General features: G+C 38.3%; 1 protein-coding gene across 9 annotated transcripts in view; it reads right to left on the reverse strand.

The window, feature by feature from the left end:
* Positions 1–25,744, reverse strand: part of Pde1c (phosphodiesterase 1C) — a 551,831-nt gene that overhangs the window by 104,098 nt on the left and 421,989 nt on the right. For all 9 annotated transcript variants that reach the window (XM_047560734.1, XM_047560737.1, XM_047560742.1 and 6 more), the window contains 5 exons: positions 22,000–22,113; positions 19,578–19,760; positions 18,582–18,648; positions 13,285–13,401; positions 10,923–11,063 (listed from right to left, as the gene is read on the reverse strand). In XM_047560734.1, the coding sequence (XP_047416690.1) occupies positions 10,923–11,063; positions 13,285–13,401; positions 18,582–18,648; positions 19,578–19,760; positions 22,000–22,113 (622 nt within the window). The remainder of the gene's footprint in view (positions 1–10,922; positions 11,064–13,284; positions 13,402–18,581; positions 18,649–19,577; positions 19,761–21,999; positions 22,114–25,744) is intronic.

Genomic DNA, 25,744 nt, shown 5'->3' on the forward strand with positions numbered 1-25,744 from the left:
CTATCTGGGGGGGTCAGATAGAAGTTGCAGTCAAGGAAAACAAAGAATTGAATATGATCTGAACACTTTAGAGCCTGAGTAGCTAAAAACACCCTGGGTATGAGAGAAACTCTTTTAAGAGAAATTGGACTTCATATTTTAATATGGTTCAGATTTTTTTGCCTTTTACAAATTAATATCTGTGAATGCAGAAGGTTGTAGGTCAATGTATAACTAATCAGAAATTTAAGTCCTATAGGTATTTATTCCAGAATTATCAAATTGTTTCAAGTTATAAGTCAAACATCCTATCAGTGCTTCCTTATCTACAAAATATGAATGGCACAGATGATTTATTGACAGGCATGTCTATAAAACTGGTAATGGTAGATTGGGATTGTGCTGTGACCCAGAGAGGCAAGCTATGTGTGTGTGTGTGTGTGTGTGTGTGTGTGTGTGTGTGTCTGTATGTCTGTGTGTTTGTGTATGGAGCAGATGGGGAGAGATGGATGCAACAGTCCAGAGGAAACTGGGAGGAAAAAAGACATGGACAATGTGTCATTGTGGGAGGAGACATTAACAGTAAGTTGTTGACGTTGAAATGTGAATGATAAAGTTTTGTTTTTTGTTTTTTTTTTTTTTAGTTAACTGTTTTGCTCCACATTAATTTTTTATTGCTATCTTAAGAAATCACCACGAACTTAAGATCACTTCTCACTTATTGGCACACAGTTCTGTAAGTCAGAAGATCAGAACAGCATGGCTGGTTTTCTGCAGGGTTTTATAAGGCCGAAATCCTTTCTGAGGAGGTCTGGGGGCAGATACGTTTTCAGGAATATTCAGGGCATGGGTGGAATTCATTTCCTTCTTCATTTCCTTGCTCCATTATCATATCTTCAAGTTATCAATGTTTGTATAAGTCCTTCTCATACTTTAGACCTCCCTGACTTCTTCTGCATTGTCTCTTTGACTCTGATGAACTTGTGAGATGCCCTAGGGCCCACATAGAGGATCCAGGACAATCTCCCTACCTAAGGACTTTTGATTGGCAAACTTAATTGTAAATTTCCTTCTGCAAATTTTCTTTTACCATCTAATACAACAGTTAGCAAATGGGACACCAGAGGACGAAGGTTGCAAAGGCCAAATTTCATCCATTTATAACCCCTAATAAAATTATTCACTATTCAGCCGAAATGTCAATTTAACATCCTTAGAGTTTTCTTTTTAAGTAAGATGATATCATCTATGATCAAAAGGACAAGACACACACCTTCTTCTCTCTTCTGAAAAAGCAGGCAGGGGGAGTATTAATGGCCCTATGCCTGATCAAAGCCATGAAACAACGATGGACAGTTCTAGGGTTTGGAATATTTTGGCCTAAATCAAAATCAGACTAGAGCCTGGAGTCTGACTAGTATCTATTCAATCAATAACAACTCTTCAATCTAATTTTGCTTAAGGATTTTTGCTTTTAAGTAAGCAAAATAATTCTGAAAGAATTAATGCATCTTCTAGACCCTTCTGTTAAACAACAATAAGTAACACAAACAGATTACAATGCATAATACTGTTGATGCTGAAGCCCAGACATCACTTAATCAGTGGAATATTTTAGTTTCATGTGTGTTTTACAATTTATAAAACTGAAGTGATTTAAAGTATTTCCTCCTTTTCATTAGCAACGGAAGGTTGGAGTAACAATATACTCTCCATTCATCAGAGTGCTGCATCTGCAAGCTCACCATGAAAGAGGTTTGTTTTGAGTCGCATTGCCAAGAAAGAGTGAGTGGGAAGTAGTTTCTATATTTAAGAATTATTCTGAATATGGCCTGGATTGATAATGAAAATTCAGTAGCAAATGGCGAATGAGCTCATTTAAGAATAGTACACAGTACATCATGATCACTGGCTGCTATGATATAACATTTATGTCAATGACAACTTGCATTAGAATAAAAGCTTGGGAGTTTGTTTTTTTTTTTTTGAGAACTGAAGAAGCTGTGTATGATTCACCTTTATATCCCTGGAGCATACTGTGCACAATACATACTAAATGTATGTTGAATAGATGAACTCAAAGTATATTTCTGACTCCATTTTGATCTGCACAATATCTTCAAGAAAATGTACTTGAAGATTCTCTGATAAAAGTGGCTCTTTTTGGCCAAGGATATTGTAGAATTATGGCTAAATATTTAAATTCATGGCCTCAGAGGTCAGACTGGATGCCAAATCCTTTCTCTGCTATGGTATTAGTTTGCCAAGGTGGCCATAATAAAATACCAAAGACTGGATAGATTAGCCAACAGAAATTTATTTTCTCCCAGTTTTGGAGACTTTAAGTCCTAGAGGAAGATGCCAGCAGAGCTGCTTTCTTCTGGGGCCTCTGTCCTTGCCTTGCAGGTGGCTGCCTTCTATATGTATACTAACATCGTCTTCCTGTTTGCATTCACATGACTATGTCCCAGTTCACTCTTATAAGGACACCTACCACATCAGACAAGGGTCCATGACATGACCTCATTTTACCATATGTCGTCTTTAAAGGACATCTGTCCAAACACAGTCACATGCTGAGGTACTGTGGTTAGGACTTTAATATATGAATTTATGGGAAACATCATCCAGCCCAGAACAGTTACCAGGACAATCTTAATCTCTGTGGATCAGAGTTTCCTCTTTTTTAAAATAAGAATATTTCTACTTGCAGGGAAATCATGACTGGTTGCTCAATTTTCTCTCTTTCTAACAATATCTCTGATTTTTGCTTGGAAGGTAATGTGTCCAGTCTTCTCTTTACATTACAGTAACCATGTGACACAGGTCTGGACAATTAAATGTAAGTGAAAGTTGCTGGATTGAATTTCAGAATAGCTCTTTAAATGTGGGTAGGTTTATTTGGTCTGCATTTTTTGTGTCCCGTCTTTTCTTTTATTTCCCTGACCTAATAAATCAGTCTGGAAAATAATTACCTCTAGGGATACTCTCATCATGAGGTGATGCAGGTATGTCTAAATGTATATAAATACTCATAGTATATATAGACTTATTTATCTTATTTTTCAGTTAATTATGTATTATGATCATTTACCTAGATCTTTATATATTCAAGATAATAAGAAAAATAATTGTAACTTAAATAATTTTTGGTATTGTTTTACTACTATAAATGATACTTCTGATCATGTGTCTTATATAGTAATATCTTCCCCCTAGAGTTGAAGGAGGTGTTCTGGAATCAGTCTGGATATTCAGTTCTGAACATTCTCAAAAAATCATAGATCACTAGACCTTTCAGGGAAAATATGATAATCACCATCTCAGGATAAGAACCTCCTCAGAGGTGGTCATATAGATCACATGTGCATATAGATGAGTTATGTTTAACAACAGATAAAGAGTGGGACATACTTTTCTGCAACATTTATAACTTAATAATACATCTTGAATTTGAGTCACATACATTATTTTATTTGTAACTATGGTATTCCAGAGTTTTAATTAATTTCATACTAATTAGTATATAGTTTGCAATTTTTCACTATTACAGACATGGATATAATGAATCTTGCTGTAGGAGGCTTTCTCAGGCACACTTGGAAGAACTAGAGGATTGATATGTACATGTTTCTTTATACAAGTGCTATAGTTTGGATCATAAATGTCTCCCAGACACACAAGTATTAAAGACAGGTCCCACTTTGGCACTATTGGAATATGATGGAAACTTTAAGAGGTAGGGTTTAGTGAGAGGTCTTCTGGTCACTGAGAGTATGCCACTGTAGGCCATAGTAGGATCCTAGCCACTTCCTCTTCCTCTCTTATGTTCTTAGCCATGAGGTGAACGGCTTTTCTCTACCACATGATCCTGCCAGGATGTATTCCCACAGATCCAGAGAGCACCAATCAGTCATGTACTAAAACTCCAAAACTCTAGACCAAATAAACCCTTTGACTTTCTTCATAAGTTCACTTATATCAAGTTGCTTTAGTCAGCTTTTTCTCTGCTGTGACTAAAGGACTTGACCGGCACAATTATGGAGGAGAAAATGTTTATTTAGGGGCTCATGGTTTCAGAGATCTCAATCCACAGACAGCTGGCTCCATTCCTTGGGGCTTGAGGTGAGACTGAAATCATGGCAGAAGAATGAGGCAAAGCGAAGCAGCTCACATCATGATCAGAAAGCAGAGAGACAGTCTCTCCACTTGCCAGATACAAATATATATCCAAAAGTCATGCCCCCATTCCCACCTCCTCCAGCCATACCCTACTACTTCAATTATCACTCAGTTAATCCCTATCAGGGGAAGATACTCCTCTGAACCTTTCTGCATTGTCTCACACGTGAACTTTTGGGGGATACCTCACATTTAACCCATAATACAAGTATTAGTTATAGTGAAAGAAAGTTAACACATAAAACTGGAACCAAAGTATGTTAGTCAGCTTTTCATTACTGTGACAAAATGCTTGAGATAAATCAGTTTATGTAAAGAAAGATTTATTTTGGTTCACAGTTTTAGTGATGTCAGTCCATGGTTATTTGGCTCTGTTGCTTTGGGCCTTTGGCAATGCAGAATATCATGGTGGGGAGTGCATGGTTAAAAACAGCTCCTTGTCTCATGACAACAGGAAAGCAAAGAGAGAAAGATAAAAGGGGACAGAGACAAGATTCCCCCTCAAGTACACACACTCTCTCAGGGACCTACTTCTTTCAACTAGGTCCCACCTCTTAAAGTTTCCACCACCTCCAAATAGCACCACAAGCTGGGACCAAGCATTCAACACATGAACCTTTGGTGGACATTCCAAATCCAAACCATAACACAAAGAATGGAGTTACTGTTGTGACCACCCCCAAGATGATGTGGAGAAATCTTTGGAATGGGTTTGCTGAAGAAGTTTGCAAAGCAGACTAGAGAATGCCTAGAATGCTGTATGTGGAGATTAATGGGTAGCTTACCAGGTGATTCTGGTGGGGGCTCAAAAGACTAGTAAAAATGCAGACAGTAAAGGCTGTTCTGATGAGGTTGTAGATGTGAATGAGGACTCTCCTGCAAATTGAACTAGAGACCACCATACTATAAAAGAAAGATTTTGAAGACATTTTGTCCATGCCCTGAAAATTTGTGGGAGAGACTGAGTTTAAATATGATGGGCTAATTTATCTAGAGAAGGAAATTTTAAGTCCATGGGTATTACTTGCTGCTTTTAGCTACATTTATAGAAAGAATCAGAGCAAGAGGAGCAGGTCAGAAAAATTTGGAAAACTTTCAGTTCACTTTGGTCAAAGAGGAAGTATATGCATATAAAGTTCTGGCCAGGTGCTGGTGCAGTTGCTAGCACCATTAAAAAGAAGGTAAGTGCTTTGTACAAAGACAATAGGTAATATGTCTGGAGGACCTCTCAGGTTTTGGCAAGAACCCACCCACTGCGAGTTCAAAAGATGTAAAAGTACGAAATTGTTTCAAAGACTCTGCAGGACAGTCTCTTTAGAAGACAGTCCTAGGATATCATGCTTTCTCAGGACAACCTAAGTGCACAAGGGACTCAGAAGCCACTGCAGCCATGGTTCAAGCAGGTCCAGGTACAGCTCACACTGGCAGCTGACCTTGGATCCTTCATGCAGCATGCACAATGCAATAATTATGAGGTCACAGAGGCTTACACTAAGATTTCAAAGGAAAGCCTGGGAGGCCAGACAGGATGTGCTGACAGAGTCCCTGTCAGCAGCCATGACAGTTAGGGAAATGTATGCAGCTGAGAGTGAAATTAAAGATGCAATGGCGATCCCAGATCATTAGAGATGCCAGGATCATGAATACCCTGTGAAGGGAAGCTGCAGAGAGCATGAAAAGCCAGACCAATCCAGTGGCTATGTGAGCTGCTACTAACAAAACAGTAGGATGGGGATACCCACATCCTGCCATACCCCTGGATGCCAAATATGGAACAGTCAAATGTAGTGTTTGTCCTTCTGGGTTTGGTCTGATTACTCCTTGCTACTTTGCTATTTCTCCCTTTGGGAATGAGAATGTTTACCCTGTGTCATTGTATCTTGGAAGCATCTATATACATGGAAAGGAGCAAGTAGGTAACTTGCTCTTTTGAAGCTTTTGAGGGACTTACAGCTAAGTTTGAGGGGTTTGTAGCTAAATTTGCCTGGAGTCTTAGGGGAGAACTTGGAATTGGACTTTTGAGCAACATTGGAATAGTTAAGATTTTAGGCATTCTTGGAGATACACTGACAACTCTTTTGCATTGTGAAATAGACATGGTTTCAGGGTGTCAGGATGGAATGCTATTTTTGGATCTTCAATATCCCCAAAGGCCCATGAGTTGAAGTCCTAGTCCTCAGCTTGGTGCTGTTGGCATGTGGTGGAAACTTTAAGAGGTAGAGCCTACTGGAAAGTCTTCTTGCCATTGAGGGCATGCCCTTGAAGGGGATGGTGGCATCAAAGCCCCTTCCTTCTTCTTCCTCTCCTTTGTTCCTGGCCAGGAGGTGAATGACTTTGCTCTGTCATGACCCCGCCATGATGTGCTACTAGGACCAAAGCAATGGCATACTCCACTTTTTTTGCTTGGCTTCCATGACCCCCAATCCTCTTGCCATTTGTCCCAATGTCATTGGTTGCTCCTTTTTAGTTATTATTTTTGGTTCCAATCCTTTGCTTTCATTTTAAACTCTGGAGTGCTCCAGGACCCACTTCAGAGCCTCTTCTACCTCTCTGTCCACACTCTCTCTTCCCATAACCTTGGGTTCCATATCACTGTCTGGTAAAAACATACCCATGACTGCCTAATCTACAAGTCATCCCTGACCTCACCCAGAATTCCAGAGTCCTTTAGTTTTCTCCCCACCAAACACAGATATCCACTAAGAATTCTTAATCTTTATATTGTCCAAATCAAAACTCTTAATTCTTCCCCTACCTCAGGTCTTCTTTGCCAAGTTCTCTTCTCAACCCTGTTCATCAAACCAAAAATCTAAGTTTTACTCTCAATTACTCACTTTAATTTCTAATTTCTAGTCATCATATTTTAACTCCACTTAAGAGATAAGTTTTTCTCTCTCTCCATCCCAGCAAAGTACTTTCTAGTCCAAACTACTATCATCCCTTTACTAGCTCTTGCAGTACTCTTCCAACAGGCTGCCTTAGAATCCATCCTCCACAGTCATCCTTTTCTATTTTTTATCAGATTGCATCACTCTCATTTCCAAAACTCATTAGTGGCTTCCCACAGCACTTAGAATAAAACCAGAATCATTACTCAGGTCCATGAAGCCAGACCTGATCTGGCATCTGCCTTCAACCTCATCTTGTTCCACTGACACCCTCACACGCTGTCCCCACCATGCTCGCCTTATTTCTGCTCTGTGAATGCAGCCAGGTTATTCTCTCACCAGCGTCTTTGTGCCAGCCCTGAACTAACTCTGCTGGCATACTCTACTCCAGCTCTCAGCATGGCTACAGCTGAAAATCACGACTACCTCAGCTTAAATATCACCTCTGGAGAGATTCAGGAAAGTGTGACTATCTAATCAAACTCCCAGCTTTCCCTATGTGGTGCACAATTTTAATTCTCTGCAGAGTATTAGTGGTATTCTCTCATTGGGTGTTTATTGGTCCATTCTATCTATAAACTCCCACTAGAATGTAAGTCCTTTAAGAGCACTGATGTATCCTCAGCCTGTCTTAGTCCATTCAAGTTGCTGCAACTGAATGCCACAAACAACAGAAATTCATTTCTCACCACTATGGAGGCTGCAAAGTCCAAGATCAAGGTTCTGGCTGATCTGGTGTCTGGTGAAATCCCATTTCCTAGTTCACAAAAGCCACCTTCTGTGTCCTCACATGGCAGAAAGAGAAGGGAGCTCTCTGAGGTCTTTTTGTGTAAGGGCACTAATCCCAATCATTAGCTTCACCCTCGTGACCTAATCATTTCTCAAAAGCCCCATTTCCTAATACCACCACTTTGGAGTTAGGATTTCAACATATAAATTTTGGGGGGAGACAAATAGTCTGTAGCATCCTATGAAGAAGTACCTAGCACATAAGTGATCAATAAATATTTGAGTGTATTTGTGCCACTCTCATTAGTCCTATTGATAGATTTGTTTACTTTTTCATAAATGCCATTCATTTTATTACTATAGCTTTGTAGATATTTTAATATCAGTAGAATAAAACTCCCTTCCCCACATTATTCTTTTCTGAATTGTCTTTTCTAAGGTTATGAAATACTTATTTTACATGAATTTCAAATCCACATTATTATGCTAAATTCTGTAGGAATTTTGATTGGTATGGTTGATTGGTATGAATTTAGTTTGGTATTCTATAGAATACCATGTAATGGTAATACCAATGTAAAACACTATGTAATTCTCCACTTTTTTAAACCTAATTTTTATGCCCTTTAATTTAGCTTAGTAGTTTCCTTTTTATCAGTTATGAAGTTCTTTACAGGTAACTACAGATTTTTGAAAACTTTTGGGAATATATATATTTTTCTATGATACTTACTAATTTCCAATGTATAAGGTAACTCTTTTACTCAGACCATACTGGGGGTTTTTTATTTCATCTTGTAGATAACTTGTAGCTGATTTTCTTGAAACAAGAGGATCTCAATATTTCCACAGAGTGCTTCTTTACTTTTTAAAATACCCATATTGCATTAGCTGAGATGTCCATAAAAATGCCCAGTAACATTCAAATGTGGACACCTCTGTTTGACCCCATGCTTTCCTGGAACCACCGCCAAGTGTGACACTTGTAAGTTTCTGATAGAAATCCTTTATCAAATAAACAAGTTCTCTCTGTAGTGTTTTTGTAACTTAAAAAAAAATAGAACCTTTACATAAGATTTTTAAGAAATCGGTTTCACAACAAGAAGTTAAAAAAAAAAAAACTAATAGGTTTTGGGGAAATTCTGCAATGTTTAAATAATAACAATTCCTAATTATTGAGCTTCCTTTGTGAGGTAGATAGGGGGCTTCATATTTTTGATACTTTATTCCTAACTGTCAAAGCATTTCTACAAGGTGGAATATTTCTCACCACTTGAGAAAAATGAGAAAATATTGGCTCAGAGACTCATGTAATTTATCACAGGGCACAAATCTAATAAGTAATTAATCAGAGGTTTACATCCACTATATCTAGCTCCAAAGTCAACACTCCTCCCACCAGTTTCCATTTTTAATTCAGTGAGATATTAAACCAAGTCTTTCAACATGCCTTACCAATTTCGTTGTTTTCGGCTCTGAATTTAACTATTTCCTGTCTTCTACTACTTTTGGTGTTGGTCTGCTCTTCTTTTTCTAGGGCTTTGAGCTGTAGTGTTAAGTCATTTATTTGTTGATTTCTAATTCTTTTGTTGAATGCGCCCATGAAATCAATCTTCCTCTAAGTACTGCTTTGGTAGTGTCCCAGAGATTTTGATACAATGTGTCTTTGTTCTCCTTTACTTCTAAGAATTTTTTTATTTCCCTCCTGATGTCTTCTGTTATCCATTCATCATATAATAGTGTATTATTTAATCTCCAGGTATTGGAGAAGTTTCTGTTTTTTATTCTGTCATTTATTTCTAATTTCAATCCATTATGATCTGATAGAATACAAGGTAGTATCTCTATCTTCTTGTATTTGCTAACAGTAGCTTTGTGGCATAAAATATGGTCTATTTTAGAGAAGGATCCATGTGCTGCTAAGAAGAAAGTGTATTCGTTCTTTGTTGGATGGTATATTCTATATATGTCCGTTAAGTCTAAATTGTTGATTGTGGATGAAATTGGAGATTATCATGCTAAGTGAGATAAGCCAATCTCAAAAAACTAAAGGATGAATGATCTCGCTGATAAGTGGATGAGGACATATAATGGGGGGGTAGGAGGGGTTAGCGTTAGGGTTAGGGTTAGGGTTAGGGTTAGGGAGGGGGGCAAGAATGGAGGAAGGAAGGACTGTACAGAGGGAAAAGAGGGGTAGGAGGGGTGGGGGGGAGGACAAAAAAATAACAGAATGAATCAAACAACATTACCCTATGTAAATTTATGATTACACAAATGGTATGCCTTGACTCCTTGTACAAATAGAGAAACAACATGAATCCCATTTCTTTACAATAAAAAACAAAACAAAACATGCCTTACCAGAAAAGATAACAAATGTGCTCTGGGTTTATGGGCTAATTGATAACTATAACTTAAGAATGTCTATTTTGATTCCAATTCTGAAGGAAAAGAAAAAGGTCCTAGAGACCCATTCTGGTCACTAACAGTTATGCCTTTTAAAATTAATGGCTTACATCTAGGTTTAAGAAGACAAAGGCACAGAAAACCAAGCTGAGTAGCTCAGTTAATACAATGGATTAGGAAGGAGAGATACAGAAACATTTAAAGAGCTGAAAGGCTGGGCCATAATAAGCAAGAAAATTTTCTAATGATTAGAAGTAAAGATTGACCCTTGGGTTCAAAAAAAGCAAATGCACACAAACAGGATGAGAATAATCATAGTCCTGTGAAAAAGACCTAGGAATTTAAGCCAAATGCTAACTTGGTAAAACATGGTTGCCAAACCTACTCAATGTGGATGTATATCCTAGATCTTAACCATACCAAGAGGTCAAGAGTACCACCCTCCACATCTGGAAATACATATTTTGTTCTGGATGTTATATTTTAATTGTTCATAGCCTGGTGAAAATGCTAGTCACAGCCACATATTTTTACTTCATCATGTCCAGGATGGAGAAAGTTTAAGAGGTAACAGGGGAACCCAGGACTTCCCACAGTGGTTAGATAGTTCGGGGAACAGGGAGTCCACAGAATAGTAGACTCCTTGTACATTCAACCTCATCAGAGTCAGAACTTCCTCCAACATGAAAACCAACATCATGCTTTTTGTGTAATCTAAGTGTTCCTAGCTTTACTTACTGCCACTCCTGTTTTGTAGAGGAGGTAATGTACAGTCTGGGTGACATCAGCAGCATGCATTAAATTGTGGTAAGGATTTTTATGCTTGCTGTATCCCACTTCCAGGGCCTCCACGAATGAAACTAGTGCAGAAATGGGGATCTGAAAGAGAGCCACAAGCTTAATTAGTGATTGCGTTGCTTTAAGTGAAGAAGCAAAAGTCTAAGGCACCTTGACTACTTCTTTCTGGAGGCATGACACATCACATGATGAAATCACAACTTTTCATAGTTAATCCAAATCAATGGAGAAATTATCAGATGATTTAGAAATCTAACAAAGTCCCAGGCTGAAGAACAGCCAGGCTTTGAAAATTGTTCTTTGCTCCTCAGTTCAGGGACTCTGGGGAAGGGTGCAAAATCATCTCAAAGACATTTCGTTTTACTTACATGAAAAGCAATGATTTTTGATGCAATGAGGAAAACTATGTTATCAGCAACTATGCTGATTTTCTGAATTTCCTTGTCCTCATCTGTCCTTAAATACCATCCCTCTCCAATACCAAGGGGAGAAGAGGAGCTACATAGGATCCCAAACAATGTGGTAAGAAATGTTGAGGGTCACAGGAATAATACCAATAATTAGTACCACTTAGTAGACTCATTCACAATTTGTAGCATACTATCAGTGGAATAAGACCTTCCAAATTGCAAGTCACCAGTAACAAATTACCAAGTAATAAACTTAAGAACATAGACTGTTCTTGTTGTCATATATAACAGACTATTGCATTGTGATTTGGGTTTTGTTTTTTGGTTTTCGTGTTTTGTTTTTTTCCATGTGTCCAAGGCAAGTGAAAAATGCTTCTAAATAACCTGGTTTTCAAGAAGTTGATATTTCTTCAATACTGGCAGCAGCTCATGTCTGTTTTGCAATAACTTGATAACTAAAGGTTTCTATGTAGTTTATGTAGTAAATTGGATATGCTACATGGCATGCATTTATTTGTTTCTCAAGACATAAAAGACTTGAATCTTTGCTTGAAACTACCAGTAACTCAGGATATTTCCAACTGGCTTAACTGATTTTCCATCTCAAATATATATAATAGACATAGCTTCCTTTTCAATGTGGGAGAAAATGAGGAATTGTAAAATGTATGTACTAAATAAGGGGACCCTGGAAATATTCACTGTGTTAGTTTTCTGGATCAATGACATGGTTCAGGGTAAATTTCTCAGTGCAGGGACAAAGAAAGAGGAGAATTGGAGATGAACAATCGCATCTGTAAGAAACCTTAAGGAAAATGCATCTGAGGTTCCATAACCTGTTCTTCCTTGACACGTTCTTCCATGTTTGCCATTTGTAGATTTTTAAAAAATTAAATACAGCCTTTAAGAAGTCAGAGATTAACTCATTATTACTTTTAAAAATGGGGTTGCTGGGTTGTTCTTTGGAAACTTGTGAACCAGTGAAACACTAAGTAAAGGTATATATATGTACCCAGGAGATTCGTTCCAAGGAAACGGTGTCCAGCTTCCACTAGATCTTCATGCAGGTTTCAGAACAAATGAAGGACTAAAGAGCCACTGCCATCAAGTATTTATAGTCATGCAAAACAAAATAGGAAACATATCCTTCAATATGCAGTCCTTAGTTGGTGATAAAGACCATGCTGTCCAGAGAAATCGATGTTGTATAGAAAAGGACTTGCATTTCCAGAGTCTCATCCATTTGATGCAAGAAGTCTGAAGAGCTCTATCAGATAGATGTCAGCAGATGAATACACAGGTTCCCTTGAGGACCTCCCCTGCCCTCAAGAGCTTGTGGTATGAGATGGCTGAGCAGGGAGCAGAGCACTGGAGGCAAGTCATGTTCTTTATTTAACATGAAAAATTAATTTGAAGCATGAGTGGCTGAGAAATACCAAAGGTCTGTCACTGATGATATGTGACAGTGTTTGTCTGAATGAGCCAAAGGGTGGGAAAAAAGTTTATAGAAGCAGCAAAGGCTCACTCTGTCTCCATTACCACCTCTCTGACAGCAGTGGTTGATCATACATGAGGTCATACTGAAATGTGAGCCATGGGCAGCCCCCACAGGGAACCTCGGCTATTCTAGGTTTTGAGTTTTTTTTCTAGGAAGACAGGGATCTGAACGGGCTTCTCCAGCCTCTCCCTGCCAATGAGACCCAACCAGCTGGGGTGTTAATAAAAAGTACCCTCCAAGAGGAACACACTGCAGCTTTGTCCTGATGATGCACTCTGAGTCATGGAGAGCAGTTTTGGTCTGTTTTAAAGTATTCTCTTGGGTTTAAATCCAAAAGTCATATGAGGATGGACAAACATGTACAGTTTATTTATCTTTTTAATGAAATACTGACCTTAAAACGGCTGATCAGATCATAGCGTGTAAGTAATTCATAGAAAATGAATTTCAGTGCATGATCCCCGCTGGCATCATTGAGGGAAAAGACATCAAAGGACCACTTGTCCACATCCTACAGGACAGGACAGGAAGGAAGACTGTATTAGTCGGCAGTCACTTATGCAGCTACCAGTCTCCCCAGTTTTGAGTCTGTCTGTAGCCTTTGCCAGTTGACTTCATAGCCCAAGACTCTAACTTCCACTAACTTTCAAATTTTTCTTCAATCTGTTGGTCCTACATAGAATTCACTGTTTAAAAATCAGGTCATCTTATTACTGAGCCACAAAAGCCAACATTTATTGAATGCATACTACACGATAGGCATTCAGCTCAGTGATAGGTATGTAATTTTCCTGAAAACAACTCTAGGTGGTGGGTGACATTAGTCACATTTTAGAAATGAAAAACCAATACCTGCCTAATTTCCCTAAGACTCGTCACAAGTAAGTGCTCAGGACACAGCGGGGTAGAAACAGAAACACATCCACTGCTGCCTAGTCTCAGCCTCTTCCAATCAAGCCCTTGAGCTACCGTGGCTGAATTCATGAGCCCCTAGGCTGCTTCGCCTTTAAGCTTCTCTTCTGTCAACACCATCCAATGACTTCCTCTTAGTCGACAGTTGACAATGTTAACTCATTAAAAATATTCAGAAACACACGTGATAAAATATGCCTAATAGCACGCCACCTCAATCTTCTGAGCTGAAACTAAGGAGAAAGCTTTCATTTCACAGGACAGAAAAATGCTACCCTCTCTGGAGTCACTAATCCTGGGCTTTAGTTTTCAAATCTGTGTATCACTTGACTGAAAAGAGTAAAAATAAAGCTAAATCGAACACACACTTGATACACCATCTATGAGTTCTTACTTGTCCATAAAGTCACTCCAAAATACATGTAAACATTATCTGATGTGCCTTTGACATAGCACGACCAGTTACTTGCAGACACAGTAAACAAAGGTGTGTCTAGTCAATAGCTGAAGCAACAGACATTGGGTCTCTCTCAACGCTCCCCAATCCTGTCCTTCTCTAAAGGTTCCACCTGTCAGATTCATCCAAGGCCATCAAGGTCTGCCTCTTGAAAGCTGGGGCACAGGAAAACATTTGTACATAGGAAAACACAAAATGTTCCTTAAGGATTTCAATTCAATTGTTTCCATTCACACTTAGAGGTGACCTCGCTTCAACCTTCACGACCCTTCCATTTATAAACTAAAGAGTGAAAAGTATCAAGCACATTTTCTGTGCTGGACACCACGTAAAGTGTTATACACGTTCACAAATCCTCGCAACTCTAGAAAAAGGTGTCACTTTCCTCAGAATTACAGATGGCAGCCTCAGAGAGATTGGGACATTGTCTATGGGCCGTGTAGCAGCAGAACCAGGTAACAAGCCCTGGAGATCTCACTGCTGACAGATGACACTGTAAACTCAGTGAGTCTGTGCTGTGACCTGGGTCTCATCCCCTAAATACCCAGCAAGGGTCCAGGCCATACGCAGCAAGTCTGTTAAAGATTTACTCAAGACCTAAAGCTTTGCCCTGGTTACTGAAATTGGTGTTTCCATGAGTCACAGCCATTGTTTGATCCCTAGTCCAAAGGAAAAGGCCACTGAAAACTCAGTGGGTTGGAAAACACTTTGCCATGTCTGACCATTTTTAATCCTAGTCTCCAGGATGAATTTTTTTTAAAAACCTCTCTATCACTGGAAATAGAGGTTATCACAGTAAAAAGTCAATATTTATCTGGATATCGGCACTGAGAAACAGGAAGATGAGGAACGTATTTACTGCATGTGAGGTGGAAGATCTCTTGGCCCTTATTTTTCAGAAATCCTTTTTTTAATTTATTTTGATTCTTTGTACACAAATGGGGTACAACTGTTGTTTCTCTGGTTGAACACAAAGTAGAGTTGCACCACTTGTGTAATCATATATGTACATAGGGTAATGATGTTTGTCTCATTCCATTATTTTTTCTTACCCCCACTCTCTCCCCACCTCTCTTTTTCCCCTATACAATCCATCCTTCCTCCATTCTTGCCTCCTTCCCACCTCCCATTATGTATCATCATCCACTTATCAGAGAGATCATTTGGTCTTTGGTTTTTGGGGATTGGCTTATCTCACTTAGCATGATATTCTGCAACTGCATCCATTTACCTGCAATTGTGGAAATCTTAATTGTGATTCACTAATCATTTAGGGGGCTTACTGAAAATGCTGATTCAGGGTAGTGGGGACACAATACTGAAGAATCTTGGGCCTAGAATCGGCATTTTAACAAGTATCTACGAACTGCCTCAAACCATTCTCCCTCTTTTACCAAATTTTGCCTAAGGACAATTTCCATGGAGAAACTGCACAAACTCCCTGTTCACACAGCCTAAAGGAAGCCTCAACCTCCTCACTTCCTCCCACTTTAAACCTGGAGCTTATCCAAGGTGTTGCTTCCTGAGCCACAGACAGCTGCCCTTCTAAAGAAGAGTGTACTTCAGTTTTTTCCAGTAACCCCGCCCTAGGAGATTGGAGATAAAATACCTCAAATTAGAAGTGAATACATATTGAATGGAAAAAAAAATTAAAAGAATAAAATGTAACCTATTTCAAATTTAGAGCTGGCTGGTGGCTAATTATTCTCTTCCTTAAATGTCATTTTGAGCCATGTTTACATTAACCGCAAAAGTTAACATGATAGTAGCATAATGGTTATTTTAGGGAACTCTATTCTCTCAGTCTTTAGGAAATTTTTCTGCAATAGAAGAAAAGAGTAGTAATTCTATATAAATGCCTAGCAGTGAGGTAGAAATGACCTCTTTTTCAACAGGTACTATACAAAAAAATCGATCTCGCCAACTCATCTCTAATCCACTGCAAATAAAACAGAATTCTGGGAAACTGGAAAAAAATGACAACGTAAAAAGCTTTGGAACTTCCCCAGAAAACAGGGGACAGGGTTAAGAGAAATAGCAGCTTTAACCTTACTGCACACATTGGCAATCCATGTGAAGGGTAGGAATTTAGAATTAGTACTCACTCCTAGTTTAAATAATCTAAGTTCCCTTCCCCACAGAAAGACAACATATGTGCATCTGAGAATTTCTTTTCCCTAAGTATAAAATAACAATTTGTGCACATCACAGGTTGTTCCATGTATTTTTTTCCTCCAGTTATTCTGTATAGAAAAGAAACTTCAATTTGGAAGAAATATTCTCATAGATGTCTCAGTATCAGTATACCCACCTGTGTTCATGTTCATGATAAAGGAAGAAAGTAAAAATTAAAATATGTTTTTAATGTTTCCAAGACTTTCACTGAGCATTTCAGGTTCAATTATGAAAATCAATGTAATTTCATAGTGGGTGTTATGAAACATCAGATCTCATGAAGTGATTCCACTGATTAAATGGGAAATATCACTGTACATTACACTGATGTATTGGGCATTAGCATGGTAGTTAGGGAGGAATGAGAGAAAACATATGGCTTCCTGCTGTAGACTTCCTGCTCTTAAGATGAACTAAGAAGAGACAAAACACGTAGAGACACAGAAAGGGGAAATGAGAATCTGCCTATATATGGTCTCATAAGTTGAGCTAGTGAATGTGTCTGAGACAAGAGGAAGTACTATGAATACATAATTGCGACAGTGCTCCAGGGCTCTTTCCTGACATTAAATTAATTAAGAACTCCCACCTCCAATTCTATTACTAGGTAAGTTATACTATCAGCCAGTCATACTTTTTCAGGTTTCAGAGAAAGACAACAGTATTTGCAGAAGTCAGAATTCTACAGTGTCCCCAAGCAAATGGACCAGTTCCACGTGTAGACATCCTATGGTGTCAAGCAGTCCAGTGATTCTGGGCCTTTACACAGCCCAACCCTGGAGTCTAGAGGTAAACTGGGTTCTGCACACCTAGATTTCAATCAATACCTACCTAGATGAACACATCTGCTTGAAGGTTCTTAGAGATATTCTACATGATTTTAAAGACTTGCCAGTACAAAAAAAAAAAAAGCTTGTCTGATTGTCTAATTGGTAGTAACTCTGTAGGATTTAGACAAACATTTGAGTGACTTTCCGCAGAGCACTTGGCTCAGTATGAGTCTTGAGAAAATTGTAGGATATAGGGGGTTGGGGGAGACACAAACTCTGGGGGCATACATTCATGCTGTAAAACATTACTGAGACATTATCAAGTGGTAGAAACTCTGCTATCAACACCTAGCTTTGTCTCTAACTATGTTCTTTTCAAAAATCTTGCTGAGTTTTAATTTCTTCATCTATAAAGTGGATTTGGAGTATGTAATCAGGTAATGTTACAATTACAATCACCTAAGAGCATCCTGATGTTGAATACTTTTGACATAGCATCTCCTATGACCAAAGTTAGATGAATCTTCTAATTTCAGATCACTGTATAAAACTAAACTACCAGCAATCATTGAATTATTTTTATATGACCAAAACTCTCTGCTGGAATTTCACAAAAATATGACTTTTAGGCAAGTAAAACTTGCAGGGTAAAAGAAAAAAAATCATATTATGTTAACTTACAAAAACATGACTAGGAGCTTTAAGTTTGCTTTTCTTTATTTCAACCTAAAAAATGTGGATGTTAGTTCTGCTTTTATGCAGGATACACTTTCTTATAATTTCTACTATATACACAAATGGTTTGAATCTACATCATGTACAACCATTGAAATGTACCTCATTTGTGTTCAATGAATCCAAATGTAGTCTGTAAAAATTTAAAAATTAAAAAAAAAAAAACTAAACGACCATAGGGACTAGAAAGACATAAAACCCACACAGTTTGAATTTTAAAAAAAATTAGGAAGACAGGGGCTGAAATAAAATATATATATATTTTTGGGGGTGGGGTACTGGGGATTGAACTCAGGGGCACGTGACCACTGAGTCACATCCCCAACCCTATTTTGTATTTTATTTAGAGACAGGGTCTGATTGAGTTGCTTAGCAACTCACCATTGTTGAGGCTGGCTTTGAACTCTCCATCTTCCTGCCTTAGCCTCCCAAGCTGCTGGGATTACAGGTGTATACCACCGCACCCAGCTGAAAATATATTGACACTGTTAGAGTAGATAAGAAAATGATAATGAAAGATTAAAGTCAGGAAAAAACTGGGAAAAGAACGTTAAATGGAAACCCCTATTTTCTAACACAAAACTTGACTGTACTTTTTATGAGCTACCATCTATACTGTTTGAACCTTTTCATCAGTTTTACCTTTAATGCTTCAATAACAGCTGGAGGATAGCTCAGTCCAACCATGTTTGATGTCCGTCTATACATCCTGGCAAAATCAGAGAGGAAAAATGCAATGTGATGTCTTACAAAAAATGATTAGAAGCCCACAGACTTATTAAAATTATTGACAAATAATGAGAAGTCAGGTTGACTGGTGACCCAAGGAGCCTAAAATTTCTTTTGTGATATTTTGCAAAGTCACTCAAGTGGCTTAAGTGTTAAATTTAAAAGATATTCAAGCAACCCCAAACATGTGAACCCCAGAAACAAACAAAAAAGTCTATGTGCCTCATTGGAAACTAAATTATTAAACTGGGTTACCTGTTCTGCCAAAATATAGCATGTCAAAGATGGTAGGCAGTGCAGTACTTGAACCTGAATGATGAACCCCATGGGCAGTGCATTTAGGAAAGCTTGTTCTTTAGAACTATCCAAAAGCAAGAAAAATATCCTAGGCAAACTTTGAACTCACCATGGCCTTTCTAAAATGTATAATTGCCCGATAGGGACTGTAGGAAAAAATATATCTATTTCTAGAGTAGGGGAACAGTTCAATTTCAAAGTGATGACAGAACTGCAGTGTCATGGGGAACTCACAACTTATAAATGAACTTTCCTCCCTGGGTCAGCAACTTCAAAGCCCAGAGGTAGACACATTCACCAATCCATCATCTAATCCAAAAGATGATGGGTTCAATGATTTCCTTCTTTAAACATTAGAGATTGAATTCAAAGTAATTTTTTTCCTGGTTACCAAAAAGAATTTTGAGCAAAAGAAAAAGTTTGTGCTAATGATGCTGCAGAAATTAAAATAAATGTTTTTGCCATTTCTCATGGAAGACTATCTGCTTCCACCCAGAATTTTCTGAATTTGTAAAGATGTCAAAACTACATTAAGGAGAAGATTTTGGTTATTGGAAGCTGGTACTCCTCTTGCTGCTTTGATCATTGAATGATAATGAGTGACATCTTTACCTCTCCACAAATATCCCAGCCTGCACTGCATGGACGATGCTCTTGAACCTGGGCTTCTCCTCACTTCTCCTGAGCATCATCCCCATCTGTCGTGTGAAGGTGGAGGCCAGCCAGTCTCGGACTTCAGAAGGCACAGCATCTGACTGAATGTCACTGAGCTCATCCTCTGTATCCAGAAGTCGCCTGAACATGAACATGAAACATAATCAGGACACTGAGACTAAATCTGAAGTTAGAACTCTGTTCTAAACAGCTGTTCCTCTCTGCCCACCTACATACACAGGTGCAAAGAAACCAAATTAAATTGACCACAGAATACACAGTGACATTTTGGTAAGGCTTGTGGAAACTCACTATTGATGCTTTAGAATGCTATAGTTTGAATATGGAATGTCCCCCAAAGTATTGAAGGCTTGGTCCCTAGCCAATGGCATTTTGGGAAGTGGTGGAACCTTTAAGGGGTGGAGCCTACTGGGAGGTCTTCAGGTTATTAGGGGCTTGCCTCTGGAGGAGACTGGGGGACCTACCTTCTTTTCTTTCTGTTTCACTTCCCAGTTATGAAGTGAGCAGCTTTGCTCCACCATGCACTCCCACCAGGACATGCTGTCTTATCCAAAAGCAATATAGCCAATCAACCATGGACTTGAACCTCCAAAACTTGGAACCAAAATAAACCTTTCCTCTTTATAAATTGATTATCTCAGGTATTTTTTACAGTGATAGAAAGCTGACTAACACATGGGATAAAGGGAGAAGAAGAATCAAACACACTCCCTCTCAGGCTGCACACAGGGAGTAGGCTCATTGCACTTTAGGAGTACCCAGCATACTTAATCCTTGAGGGTTTGCAGAATTTGAATGAAATTTAAAACTTCCCTTTAAAAATGTACTTGCAAGGAGGCTTAAAATTAATTTCATGAATGGCCATGTGACATTACTTTATTCAAAAATATCAAAGTATTCATTAGACATTTAGTTCCTGTTACATTTTATTAATTTAGAAAGAATATCAGTTGACATCACTTAAGATTGTTACTTCAGAGGACTGGATGGTTGTGATTTGGGTAATTTATTATCTAAATTCAAGCAAAATTTATAAAATAATGCCATTCTTTTTTGACCACAATGAGGTAAGCCATCTGACAGCTGGGCTTTGCTGGTTTGTCAAATTTGTTCACAGGTCAGACCACCAGAAAGGAACATAAATTGTTGTGCTATTACAAAACCTAAAATTACACTTCATACTATATTGATCCCTAATGAAACTAAGCAGTAAAAGCAGGTATCATTGCAAAAGTATTCTTTTTTCCATTAGATGCATAAATTGGGGAGAAGGGAAGAAAATATTTGAAAAAACAACTGAGATAGCAAATTGCCTTAAATTAGTAACAAAACCATGTCATCACAAAAATAAACCATGCAAGCCTTAAATCACAGTGAAATACTTCCAGATTGGAATTTGGCAAAGGAAACTAAGACATCACAAGTACTGACAGAGAAACCTGTGTGAATTTGAAAATAAATAAATAAATAAAGTCTTTCATATTCAACATCTCAATGTTTTTCAAAAGAAAAGCAATTTTGTGACTTTCAAATGCCTTTTTAGTACCTGGAACCAATTTAATCCTTTGGATAATTCAAGTGGAAAAATCTGCTAAGAAAATCAATAGCATACATAAGACTGAAGAATGGATACTGTCGGCTTAAGGGAGCAAATGTGTCTGCACCACTTCAGGAACCTCCATCTACTGATGGATGTTGTGAATTAGGACAAGCACAGTATTTTAGGCTGACATTAACAATATGTAATAACTGCAGAGGAGCTATACATTGAATAAGAAACCTTTCCACAATTGTTACAGTTAATTTTCCTCCCTGTGCATTATCTCATTTCATTGTCTTAATGGCTGCATGAGATGCATTCTATTCGCTTTTTTTCTAGATGAGGTGGTCCAGAGGGGAAGTGACTTGTCCGACTCTGTCTCATTTGCTCCCAGAAACCAGTGTTCCAAGGCCAATAATTAGCTTTTTTTTTTTCAATCAGGGATTGAACCCAGGGTCGCTTAACCACTAAGCCACATCCCCAGTCATATGTGTGTGTGTGTGTGTGTGTGTGTGTGTGTGTGTGAGAGAGAGAGAGAGAGAGAGAGAGAGAGAGATTTTTTTTTTTTAAGAGACAGGGTCTCACTGAGATGCTTAGGGCCTTGCTAGGGCCTTGCTAAGTCGCTAAGGCTGGCTTTGAACTCATGCTCCTCCTGCCTCAGCCTCCCAAGCTGCTGGAATTACAGGCGTGCACCACTGTGCCAAGTCCAAAGCCAGTCATTTAAACTATACCCCATATGTGCCATGGTGGGCAAATTTTTAAAAGTATATAAAAACTTTAGCATCATTTTATTAACCTCACTGGTCATCTCTAGCTTACCTGGTTTCATCAATATATACAGATTCAAGCACTGTGGCTGCATATTCCAAATTCTTCTTAAGATCAACGACTGAAGCCTCCCCTCTCTCTAGTTGCTTGACCAAAGACCGTAACCTAAGAGGGAAAAGATATGGTTTCGTTAGAATAGAGGCAACAAAGAATTGGATGATTATGGTGACATATTTTGAAGTCACTGAATGTCTGAAAGGAAAAGGATGAGACCAAAGGATTAAATTATCAAATAAATACATCTATCTTTGCCACTATGAAACAAGAACAAACATTTTCTCAACAACCAGACCCTGATCACTCCAAACACTTCCTACCCAAGTTTTATCTTTTTGAGTTCCTAAATTAGCCATGATTTTGATTTTTCACAGACTTTAATATTTTTGGTTCTAACCGGATATGGTAACCTATGACCACACCCCTCTTGAGATTCTGCTCTGTTGAAGGCACTATGTTCAGCACTGGCCATAGAGATCAGTAGCCTCTGGTCTGTGTATGTTAAGACATATGGGAAGTCAGACCCAACACTATAGCAACACTATAGATGAAAGAAACAGATGAAAGCAAATGATTTTACTGAGTAAGAAGAACCCCTTGGACAGCAGAAAAATATTTTTTTAAAGATGATGAATGATGAACTAATAAGGAATTCCAGGTATTATTATTTCTAAGAGAAAATTAGTATATTTAGTATATATGAGAGCAAGAAAATGCTTAAAGTAATCAAAGAGCAGCAACTGGGACACTGCAAATCTCACAGAGATCTGGAGGTTGGACAGTTCTTCAGGTTGTTTGATGGTCAACAAAGAAAAGAGAAGAGACTTCAAAGACAGATTTGAGTGTAGATCCTATTTCACAATGTATCAGCTGTGCAACAGTGGGTAAGTTATTTGAGTGTTATCCACAAAATGGAAAATCAACCATCAAACTTCTCAGGTTCATATAAAGATTAAATGAAATTAATATAGAATATGTGATTTATTTATGTGTGTTTTTAAAAAGCAATTGTAATTATTGTCATTGTTGTTATTCAATGACTTTGATCATCACAGGTAATCAAAAGAGAAAAATGCTAGCTGAATACTTAAGATTTCTGTCAAGTCAACATTTCCTATTGGTTTATGCAATCTGTCCTCACCTTCCTGACTTCAAAATATCCTCAGACTTGCATTTCTAGGAGAGAACAGAAGATTTTTGGGAGAGATATAAACTATTCCCCTCCTGATCTTCATGAAATGACCAACAAAAAGGGATGGAACAATACTGGATCAATTAAAAAGTAGGCAAGAAAGGAGACTATACAAAGGACATTTCCAGGAATTTCCAGTGGCGCAAAATACAGATGAGATTGGATACAGAGTCGTCTCCATCTAATTGTGAATCTCTAACATGTGAGAAAGAACTACACTGAGGAAATCAGCAGAGAACTCTGCAGGCTTGGAGATGAGGGTCAGTTCCGTGGATCCCACTGCCAGTTCTCAGAACTGCTCTGGATGTCAGAGGCAGGACAGGACAGAGAGTTGGCCTGGAAGGACTTGCCAGTCACTCACACATAGTGAGTGGACAACCAGTCTGCCAAAGAATAGGGAGATGGCAGCCTGGAGCCCTTAATGCTGTTCCAAATAAGGACTGGAAGCTCTTTGGCAACACATTCCTGGCTAAGTCTGCCTCCAATTCTGATTCTTACCTCAAAGGACCCAGCTACCCCTAAGCTATTTGGAGTAAAATGAAGTAGATTTAAACTTTAAAAAAATTTCTTTCTTCAGTTGGAGCTTAAAGATTCTACCAGGAAGCTCTGAGAGGACCCATTTCAATTCTCAAAACCTAAGAGGAAAGAACAAAACAGAAAAAAAAATAATCAGGGAAACGATGACTAACAGAAGTAAGAACCAGAAGATCCTATCTGCCTATAATAAAGCTTCCGGGGAAATCAACAGAAGCATCTTTAATCAAAATAAGTTTTCCTAGGCTAAACTAAAACCTGGGCAAGCAGGTGAAAAGGGACCTAAGAAAATCAGAAAAGAATAAATGAAAACATCCCATATAGGCAGTTGTAATTTTTCATTCCAAAGAATGAAGAACTGAAAAAAACTTGGAGAAAATAGAATGTACTGCTTCCAAAGTAACAGAAATTCAAGCTACTCATAGGCTGCTACATGCCTAACACCAGAAAGCAATTTAACAATACCAATTTCGTAGAATACTATGGTATAAATGAAGATATTTATATCTGTAATGAGTAGAGTTGCCATGGATATGTGAAGTCAATGAAGATATTCTCAGGTATCCAAAAATTTAAAATGTTATCATTTGTATGCTTTCCAGAAAACAAAAGCAAAAACAAGCTATAAGGCCCAGTCTCAGATAGTAGCCCCCAACAGTGCACTGGTGGGTCTCCAGTGAGGTAAATTGTGGATTCCCAGCCTAGACTGAACTAAGCCAACCTTTATAAAACAGACAAGTAGATTCAAAAAATTCCCTAAAGAAGTGACTGATAAAATATAATACTAATGCTGGTTGTGGTGGCATATGCCTGTAATCCCAGTGTCTTGGGAGGCTGAGACAGGAGGATCACAGGTTAAAGCTAGCCTCAGCAATTCAGTGAGACCCTAAGCAACCTAGTGAGACCCTGTCTCAAAATAAAAATATAAAAAGGGGTGGGAATGTGGCTCAGTGGTTAAGTGCCCCTAGGTTCAATCCCTGGTACCAAAATATTAATAATAATAATAATAATAATAATAATAGAACAACTAAGTGTAGAAATGAGCCGACACTTCCTATTGCCAGTATATATATCCTATGCCACTTTCACAAACTAAATACTAATAGCAAAACAAAACAAAACAAAACAATTGAAATAAGAACACTACAGAGACTATGGATTTATATTCACTATTTTTAATAATTCCTATTCCTGCGAAAGCACAGTATTGAAGGAATTAATGTTGTGTTATCTTGCTATTAGGAAGCCAGACCTCTATACCAGAGATAGGCAGGCACTCCTACAGAAAGCACAGCTTGGAATCTCACCCAGAGATTCAGATCAGCCCCACTGGAAAGGACCGGACTGTGTGCCACAATTAACAGGAAATCAGCTTAGCAGGGGCTTCTCCAAGACACCATCAGTAGTGCCAGGCAGACACTGGGCAGTCATACTTATATATTCAGTGTGAAGCCCTGAACCAAGAGAAAGCTGCAAAGAGAAACAAAACTCCTAGCCAAAGGACTTCAACAACCCCAGAAATAAAGTACTTTTACAATGCACAAGGGATACCAGAAATTTGCACCTTTCTAGTTTCTGAGATGACAGAAGATTCCACCAACCTCCTAGCAGAGAGGGGAAGGAACCTGGGAAAACCCACCCTCTGTATGTGAAAAGTCATCAGTTGACAGTCACCTCTCTTGAGTCAAGAATGATTAAACAGAAAGAAAAAATCTATGAGAAGACTCAGCTATAAAGACAGGAGAATGGAGCAGCATTTGAAAGGCAGAGAAAGGACTTAATTCTTGAAAAAAAAAATTACCCACAAAAACAGCAGTCAATTTTAAGAAGCATCTGCTGTGGGTTCAATAAAATTCAAGAAAGCATAGATCTGTGGAGCCTGGAATTGATATAATAAAAAGTGAACATATTGAGAGAGAAAAAGAAATTAAAAAGAAACAAAACATGACAATAGTAAAACAAAAAGAATTTTTTTTTAAAGCAGTAGAAGCAGCAACTTGCTAAATACCCAGC

The sequence above is a fragment of the Sciurus carolinensis genome, chromosome 8 (genome assembly GCF_902686445.1).
Source record: "Sciurus carolinensis chromosome 8, mSciCar1.2, whole genome shotgun sequence".
In the NCBI taxonomy this organism is placed as follows: domain Eukaryota; kingdom Metazoa; phylum Chordata; class Mammalia; order Rodentia; family Sciuridae; genus Sciurus; species Sciurus carolinensis.